Genomic DNA, 9380 nt, shown 5'->3' with positions numbered 1-9380 from the left:
CCCGGCTTGTATGCACGTTCCGCGTTAGAGAGTACGGCTCTCTTCGGGGCTAAGTCCTGTCGACCTCCACCTCGCCGAGGCTCAATAGAACTTCGTTCTTCCCCAGTAGGCCGCTCCGCGCCTACTGGGACTTCTCGTTTCACCGAGACAAACCAGAGCCCTTCGTCAAGCCGCTCTTCGAACTCGAAGCGACGAAGCCTCGCGCTGATGGCGCAGCGGACACCCAGCACGAAGGTGACGGGTGTCACCATAGATGAAGCATCTGCGGATACCGCGACGCTGCTCAGCAGCACGAAGCTCGGCTTCTTCGTCTTCAGCATAGCTGAGGTCCATGGGTTCCGGACCATTCGACGCGCTAGCGTAAGACGCATTCCACCCAAGTCTCGACGACTTAAAGTTGTGTTCCGCATTCAATGCGACGCTCACAGCCTCTTCAAGAGAGCTCGGGTGGGTTCGGAACACCTCCGTCCTGGCAACGCCAGTGCGGAGGCCCTCCATGAACACCGTAACGGTGACTGCCTCTGGCAACGGGTCAGCAGACATCCCTGCAATGAGAGTTCTCACCTCTTGGACGTAGTCCATCAACTCCTTCTTGTTCTGCCTGGTCGCCAGGAAGCGTGAGCGCACGCGATACGCCTCGTTAGGCGGAGCGAACACTCGGGATAATTGCGGTTTCAGTTGGTCCCACATCGGGAAGGCCACCTCGACCGACGTGCCGGACGTTAGTGCCCACTCTCTCGCTCGCCCACCGAGCTTCGAGATATCTAGTGCCATGCGCTTTGGCTCCGTCCGGAGTAGAGCTGAGCTCATAGCCATCTCAACCTCACGGGTCCAAAGCATCAAGTTTTCACCCTCTTTGCCTTCGAAGGTCTTCACGCTCAACATGAGCGGCTTGGGTCTTGTTCCCGCGTCGGACGACGAAGGGGCGCCGCGGCAGTCGCCATCCTCTGCTGGTGGTGCTCTAGAAGAGCATTCTCGTAGCTTGAAAACGCCTCGAGACGCGCGTTCACCGCATCGGGGCCTTGCTGCGCAAGTTGCGTCCGCCCTCCGGGCCCAGCAAGGACATAGACGTTTTAAGCACATCCTGCTGGTTCGGGGGCAAGTGAGCGAACTGCTCCATTCTCCACAGAGGGCCAGTCTATGCAGACTCAAGTGTCGGATTGACTACGAGTGCTACCAAGTGCAGCGGGGCTGCCGTAGCTTTAGCGTCAGAGGAAGACGTAACAGACTCACAGAGTCTCAGCTTAAGATAGATCATTCTAACACCAGAACGTACGAGTCCGTACACCTTACGGACTCCAAGAGTTAACGCTTAACTCTTAAGTGTGTAAATCTCAAACTGAATGTATTTCCCTTTAGCGCGGCCAAGCCGCCTACGGTATAAATGTATCCGGTTCACCATCTAGCATAGTGAACCCTAGTCATATGCATAATCAGTGGCTCTGAGTCCGTGTAGTGATTCACCTACGGATTTAGGTTAGAAAGTGTGTAACCCCGTTACATCGTCATTCCGTGTGAACTCCCGTCCGAAGAGCGCGTCGCCAGGTCCGAAACTTTCCCAACTTCGAGTTGGTCCAGAAGACCAGCATGTTACAGGTAGCTGCGTCGGGGCGTGTGAACAGCGCGTACTGCTTCATAAAGTCGGCACCGGACTTGATAAACTTGTAGACTGTGCTGTTGTAGAACCCTTCCGCAAAATACAGCAGCGTTTTGAATGCGTCGACTATCTCGTCGATATTATTCGGTGGCGTAGCGGGCTGGAGTGCGTTCGACCTGCCAAAGTTGGTCATGTCCACCGCGTCCACGGCCGATTGTTGCTCGAGTTCTTGACAGAATCGGCGGAAATGCATGCGAGACAGCCCTCGGACGCCAAAACCGAGGTCGTGCGACAGACGTGACAGCCGAGAAACTTGGTCCGCGGTCCTTGCTGCGAGGATTCGAGCACAACTTGAGCTTTCTTACCGATGAAGGATGGGTGCACGATAGCATTGTGCACATACTGCTCGATTTCCGACGACAGAAGCGCGGGCTTGTGGGCATCGGAGCGGCTCTCGACCTGGGACGTCGACGTCGTCCAGTAGTTGCAGGTCTTGGTGCCTTGGGTCGGTGATCGTGGCCCGCTTGCGCAGAGACCGGTTGTCTAAGCGCACCAGCTCGATGTATGCCTGCTCCGCCGGGGCTGACTCGGTTTTACCTTCGTCGTCTGAGTCACTAAAGGTTAGATCTACATCGTTAGTTAATCCAGCCTTCGGGTTAGTGCGAGCTTTGATGTCAGGAACGTCGTGTACTACAAATCCTTGAAAACTTCCGAAGGGTTGATTCCGCGAACAGTGAGCTCGCAGTCCACAACATGCAGACGCCTGACGTGCCGACTTCCAGGGTGTCCGGTCGAATTAACGGGACGCGTTCGTCCGGTGTGAATGCCATCTAAGTATTGTTGTCGTGACGCTTGCTGGGAGTCCTGATCTGCTCTTGCCACACGCGACTGTCACCTCGTTGTGTCGGTCCATCAGCTCCAACGCGTTGAGCACCATAGCGTTCACCGTTGCTCCTGTGCGAAGAGTATAGTTGAGGCGATCGACCGCAATGACGGTCGACGGACCGGTCAGTCCGAGTTGGCGGCTGTCGTTCTCGGTACGGATGTGGTGGCTGGCCACCCCACTGTCCATGTTGTAGCCAGTCACAAGTCCATACGCCCACTGGTCGATAGAGTCGCCTGATGGCTGCACAAATGCGATTGGGTGAGCGATGTACGACCCAGGCCATACGCTTCGTTCCCGATGCGGTGGCGTAAGACTGACGTCTTCATGTCGAACTCCGGGCTGCTATCGCTGGGTCAGTGCCCGTGACCCGTACCAGCGCTGAAGCACCTTGTACTTTGACGACCAATAAGTACGAGAAGCACTCCAGGGCTGGCACTTGTGAAGGGCCGACATACGCGATCGTTCCGGCAATAACTGTTGGAGTCGAAATGGCTGTTTGAGAAAATGGCAAAGAGGCGAGAGTACAGTGGTAGGCCTGGAAGCTTGATCGATCGAGGGCGAATTCGAGAATGAGCTATCCGGGAACCGGGACATCCTTCGAATGTTCCCCATAGCTATTATCGTGCCCTCGGAGTGTACAACGGAAGAACCTGCGTCGCCAACGCAGCAGGACTTGGTATGTCGACGCCTCGAAAGTACTGTTCATGCTCTCGTTTAGCTGTGCCAGGTCGATTACAGCATGCATACAACTCGATTCCTTAGGCCCAGTTCTAACCGCGTGCCATTCGTGCCATGCCATCCCGTGTCAATTTTCATTGAACGAGAGTTACTAAGGTTTAGGTAACTGGTGCCATGAAAGTGCCATGCATGGCACGCTTTGGTGCCATGGCAATTGGTCGTGCCATGTGTCATAATGGGGAAATTGCTCGCGACGGGCGTCCGACTTTGCTCTGCTGGTATATACTAGTTCATACACCAATTAGGAACTCATGTAATCCGCTTATGGTCCACGGGGTGCTAAATTGTGCGCGTATACCACCAGTTCATCTTGCCGTGGCGCATGCCATTTCATTCGGAAACGAAGTGCCACGCAATGTTGGTACCTAGCCCTATGACATGACATGGTATGGCGCGCGGTTAGAATTAGGCCTTAATACATTAGCCCCCCCAAACCGGAGCCTAGAAAGTTTCATGTTTTCATATGCAGTATCCAGCTTAATTAGACTTGTCCTTTGCATATGATGGGATAGGTGTAATGGGGTTACTTGCAAGTGTACCATGTGGGTACGGTACAGAGTACCCCATGGTCTGCGGGCCAGTCATCTGCATACAAGTAGGGCTGACTTGCTAGATAGTCAGCCATAGATATTAGGAGTAGGCGGCGCTGCCGCAATAAGCTTTCAAGACAGTTTTCATTTTTTACCAAGAAGTCTTTGACTTGTTTCGTGGGTCCTCGGATAGGATCCTGTTAGACTCTTTGAGTCGTAAAGCCTTCCTCTACGCAAGAAGCTACGGCAGCCCCGCTGCAATAGGGCTGACTGTGGCTAGCAGCAGGCCAGTTACAAAGATGTGCTTAACTCGCATATAAACTGCATATAGTGGCTTTGAGTAGCTACCCCATGTTGCATTATGCACTTTAGCGCTGAAATGAACAGGGCAACAGATCTGATCCACCGAACAGAACCGACAGACCCCAGCATTCTCCTTTTCAAAATTTCAGAAATTCAAACTTCCCATACAAACTTGCCTATTGAAAGATGGTGTGTCACCTCTGCATCTAACGCAATCAGTGTCAATACAAAACCCAAATGAAAGAAATAGACAGTGAGAGCATATGCTTGAACACACGTCTAGCAGCACACTGGTGATAAAAGAAAGGCACGAATGATACATGTCAAGATGTGCAATAGCAACACGCAATCCTGCGCTTTACGAATGCAAAACAAGTAATCATGTCAATGATGCATATATGCAGCTTTAGGTGCAGCCTAATATTCAGCTTACGGCCTGTGGACTAGTTCTGCGTTGCTTGGTTGAAGCAGGAGTGCTTGGCATGCCAGGGGACGACGGAGTGCCCGGTGGAGCCGATCTTGGCTTGCGTCACTGTGGTGTAGTACCCCACGGAAGACGTGGGCGCGCCGGGCGCCGGAGGAAGAAGGCGCCGGGACGCGAGTGATGGACCTCGACGCGGCTGATGGAACGCGACGCGGATTGATGGGCGCGACGCAGGGCCGAGCTCGACGGGAAAGTCGGCGTGGATGATGGGCCGTGAGACACGGTGCCAGAATCCAGTGCGACGCGTAATCATCCGACGGGTCGACCAGCGCGCCCGGTTCTGCAAAACGCGCCGACCCTAAACCCCGCCGAGCAGAACGCGCCGAGCAGAACGCGCCGAGCAAAACGCGCCGACCGTAACCCCCGCCGACCAAAACGCGCCGAGGTAAGATCTTGATTGCGCCACGTAAATCAGATTGAAGCACGGTAGTGCAAGCACGACAGAAGTAAGGATAGGCACAGAACGGTAGGCTTAGCAAGCAGTAGTACAGAGTAGCCAGTAGCAAGGACATTGGGTAGGGTAAGGACTCAGTGCCGAAATTTCTCTGAACCACAAAGACCTCCCGTCTTCTCCGAGGTTCCAGGGGAACCACCAAGCGCCGGCAAGTAGAGCCGCCTCGATATCGCGGCCCCCCGTCGTTTGCTGGTTCGGGTGCTCACCCCCCACAGACCCGTGCTGGAACAAACACGTTAAACGTATACCGTTTGGGTGGGCGCCCGATAACGCGCTGCCTAGGCGAAGGACCGCACTGGCCTGATAACCGCCGTGCACAAGACCCCCCGTGTAGGCCCGATAACGCCACACAAGCCCCAGGAATCGCCGGCCTGATAACGCCGCACGCCCGACGGGAACGCCGAGGAAACGCCGGCCCGATAACGCCACACGCCCAAGGCTCGACGCCCTACGACAAGGAACAAGCGTCAACACAAGAACCCCCCAACTCCGAAGCCTGCGAAGACTTGGGCCTGTATTTCGAAGATACGCTACTCCAACAACCGGGAATAATTCGCTCGGCGCGACCGCTATCCAGACGCGCCGAGTTTGTGCGAGATCGCGTTCGCGAGATTTCTGCGAGGGCGCTACTCCACATCTCACTTGAATATTTCTCGCGTTGTCAACCGGAATCAGTTTTCCGTTTGACCACTCCTTGTGCCAAATATCCCAGTAAGTCATAGCCACTTCCGCACTTTGCGACGGGCTCGCATGCAGAGGAAGATCGGGCCGGCGCCATTGCAGTCGCCGCAGAAGTACGTAGTCGTCGAGGCTTGCTGTGTCCCCGTACGCACCACCGAACACACCTTACAAGCACGCTGTCGCCTCTTCGCTTGGGTATCTGCGGTGTGCCACTCATCGACTTGGCGAGCAGTGTGAGGGGTCGTCTGGCCTCCGCCAGTCGAAATGGGCTCGTACGAGGGGGCCTCCGGGCGGCGCTGCGTGCCGAACGTGTTGTCCTCTTACATGTCCGTGGCGTCGAGATTGCACAGCTGCATGTACTTCACATGCGTGAGCGGGCGGGACGACTTGTTCTTGTGATATGCCTTGTGAACTATGTAGCCATTCACGATGGCCAAATCGATAAGGGCGAGGACAAGCGACTTGAAGTACTTCTTGAAGCGGAGGGCTCGCTGCAGTGAGTAGCGCTGCAGGCGCAGCTGGTCGTTGACATCCACGCCCCCCCCCCCCCCATGAAGGCGTGGTAGTGTTTGATAACGCGGGGGCAAGGCACCTCCACCTGCGTCGCGCCGTCCTGCCGTGCAACACGATCAAGCTCATGACTGCCACCGGTGCACAGGAAATGCACAGGACGCGAGTCCCACCAGCTGATGGCAGCCATGTTTGGAACCAGCTTGGACTTTGCAATTTTGAATGAGCCCCGCGCAATCTCGTCGGGCGCGTCTTCTTCTTTTCGATCACCTCCTTGCAGTAGCCGAGTCGGCTCGTCATCGTCGTGCCGACACAGTAGAACCCCATGAGCAGGAGCTGAATCGCTAAGGCCACGGATGTATAGAAGCGGTCAACCACGACCAGCCTCATACCCTGCTTCTTTGACTCTGGTCCAAACACTTCCAGCAGATTTCGCACGACCGCCGCTGGTCCAGGCTTCATGTCGGTCATGTCTGCATCACTCGCGTGCTGCTTTTTGCCGCAGTAGATCTCAAACCCGTCGATATTCAGTTTAAACAAGACATATTTGTAAGATTAAACTGCATAATGCAATGTAATGAAATTACACAACCAAAAAAAATCCGTACCGAATGCAGTACGCTGTGACTGCACTGCAGAGCATCAAGAGCTTGGTGCCCCACTTGTGGGGCTTGTCCTTCAGGTAGACGCGCATCTTGTTGAACGAAGATCGGCTTGGCAGCACTGCTTCATCAAACGTCAAGTGCGATGGAGCGACGTATCCACGCGCAAAGGTCCGTTGCAGAACTTCGACGACCTTGCGTGTCTTCCAGGCGCGGTCGGTTTGAGCTCTGGGGTCGCTGTTGGGGTTGAAGTGTAGACTACGAAAGATCTCCATGAATCGATCCCGTGGCAGCACCGACCCGAAGCACCCACGCGAGATATCACCCTCATCCGTGGTCTTCCAGTGGTTGGCCAGCTTCTCGCGGTTCGGCGCAATAGCTCTGGCAATTAGCAGGCCATAAACTGACCCAGTTCATGTGGCAAGATGGGCTTCATACCTTCCATTTCGTGTTGGATGTCGCGCCGTGATTTCTTCGGCAACTTGTCGTTGAGTCGTCGATTGGCTCGATGGTGGTGATAGGCTTCGTCCGCTCGAAGAGGGAGCATCTCGCGATGATACTCGTTTGAACAGGCAGTAATGTGCTGCCACAGCACGACGGGCATGAAGTAGAAGAATAGAGCGATGGGGGGTCGCCCCTTCGAAGCACCTCAGCAGTAGGCTCCGAGTAACCTTGACGAAGAGCGGGGTAGCTTCCGGCATCATTGACAGGCTCGTAAGGCGTCATGAGATAATCGTAGGTGTCAGGCTGAACGATGTCCTCCCAACCCGTCGCACTCATGTCCCGCAAGATAGCGTTCTTCAGGTTACCTGCCAGCACTTCGTCCTTCCCACCAAACTGCGACAGAAAGTTCTCCGCGAAGAGAACCTCCGCTGCGATCTCTTGCTCGGTCTACTCGGGATCGTCGACGACGTCATCAGGGGCGCACGAAGCGTCCACATCCTCGTCTGACCCGTACTCGCCAGTCTCGACATCATCCTCTTCTGCTTCATCGCCAGAATCCATGGAACCAAACTGGGGCGCGCTATCTCCATCCGCCACAACATTCAACGCGTCCGTGCTGTCGGTCAGTAGCTCCTTGCCGAATGCACCAGCTTCCGCTTCTTCGTCGTCGCCGTGGTCGCCTACAGTTAAGCAGCAGTATAAAGCAGAATACTGCATAACATTCACCATAATATTCAGTATAGTATTCATCATAACATTCAGCATACAATGCAGCATAAGGGACAGTATAAGAGACAGCCTACCATGTTCATGATCACTGGGTGTGTACACGGACTCGACAGGCTCGTTGTCGGGAATCACGGTGTCGTCCGACGGTGCGTCGTCGAACATGGACGCATCTGAATCTTGGACATGAGGTGACGTTGCCAGCAGTGGTGCTGGGCGGCGAGGTCGAGGCGGCGAACTTGCCATTGGGCAAGCACTCCGGACGAGGGAGCACCGTCCTGGTCGTTTGCCCTTCGCTGGACGAGTGCGTGCGAGCGGTGGAGTTGTTGGAGTTGTGACGACTTCGCGCTCACGAGCTTGCGTCTCAGCTTGAGGAACATTGCTTCTGCTGCAGCCCAACAAGTGGTAACGTCCACACACGGTCCTCCCATCCTGCGTGTACATGTCCGACGGCACTGAACATGCGCTTCTTCGCGTCTCCCTTCTTGCCATTCTCCTTGGTCGCTAATAGGGGTGCTCTAGCTCGATACGCAGGCTGTCGGCACGCAGTAATGCTTTCAGCAAGCTCTGCACCGTCGTGCGACTCACATGGTGGTATGAGTCAAACCACCCGCAAGCTCCTCGTGCAGCCAGAATCTCCCCTCAGGTGTGAGCCGGTAATTAGAGACTTACCAACTCGTCTTAACTTTCATCCTAGTTCAACTCGTCTTAACTTTCATCCTTGTTACGACCGTGCCGTCCCTAGCGTGGATGCAATAGCACAAGGATTGATGTTGCGCTCTGGCGACGCCGGCTGGGCGCTAATGCAGGACACGGCTGCCAGTATGCCCTTTATAAACTTTTGGGGGTTGTGAGCACGGCAAACGCTTTCGGTCGTCTCGAGATAGAGCCCACAACCATCCGCGCGCACCCCCAGAGGTCTCTATCTAGCGATTAATCCCGTTGCTTGTCTTGCAGCAAGACTCTTACTGCTCCGATCAGTATGGAGTGGTATTGAGTTTCGAGGTTCACAGTAGTTTTTCTGTGCGTTTGACGCACACAAATTTGTAAGGAGTCTGCATTTCTCCCAGCGTAACAGCAGTTCGTATGGAAAGGTCGCAATGGGCAAAAAGAATTCGCGTGCGCGCAGACGCACAGGAAACGCAAAAGTTTTTGTAACGGGGTTACACGCACAAGTGGCTACAGTCACTTGTTACTCTAACAGATGCGATGTCTGTTAGAGGTTTGAACACTTCCTCGACCTTGGTGTAAGGTACACCAATGGCTACATACATTTACGACCACCACGACGGGTGGTCCATACACATTTAGGATTCCTATTGGCTGAAAGCAGCATCTTTTAGCCGATGAGTGACTTGCATGTTAGCAGAATCCTGCCAACCAGCCGTTGGCAGATTCCTAGTTTAGAATATTACATTAAGAGGA

The 9380-nt window shown here is 54.6% G+C and overlaps 2 protein-coding genes across 2 annotated transcripts; both read right to left on the bottom strand.

Moving 5' to 3' along the window:
• Positions 1 to 1737: 1737 nt before the first annotated feature.
• On the bottom strand, positions 1738 to 2669 carry PHYSODRAFT_303318 (hypothetical protein; the record flags this gene model as incomplete). The annotated part of the gene is made up of 3 exons (XM_009533125.1): positions 1738 to 1927; positions 1963 to 2304; positions 2482 to 2669. The coding sequence occupies 3 exons, from the start codon at positions 2667 to 2669 to the stop codon at positions 1738 to 1740; spliced, it is 720 nt and encodes a 239-aa protein (XP_009531420.1).
• Positions 2670 to 7030: 4361 nt separating this feature from the next.
• PHYSODRAFT_435140 (hypothetical protein) lies at positions 7031 to 7183 on the bottom strand (the record flags this gene model as incomplete). Its single annotated transcript, XM_009533124.1, has 1 exon — positions 7031 to 7183. A coding segment is annotated over one exon (153 nt), but the record flags the coding sequence as incomplete, so codon positions are not given.
• Positions 7184 to 9380: the final 2197 nt, after the last annotated feature.

This window comes from Phytophthora sojae (assembly GCF_000149755.1).
Source record: "Phytophthora sojae unplaced genomic scaffold PHYSOscaffold_6, whole genome shotgun sequence".
Taxonomy (NCBI): Eukaryota; Oomycota; class Peronosporomycetes; order Peronosporales; family Peronosporaceae; genus Phytophthora; species Phytophthora sojae.
Note: the sequence above shows the minus strand (reverse complement) of the source record. Positions and strands in the feature narration are given on the sequence as shown.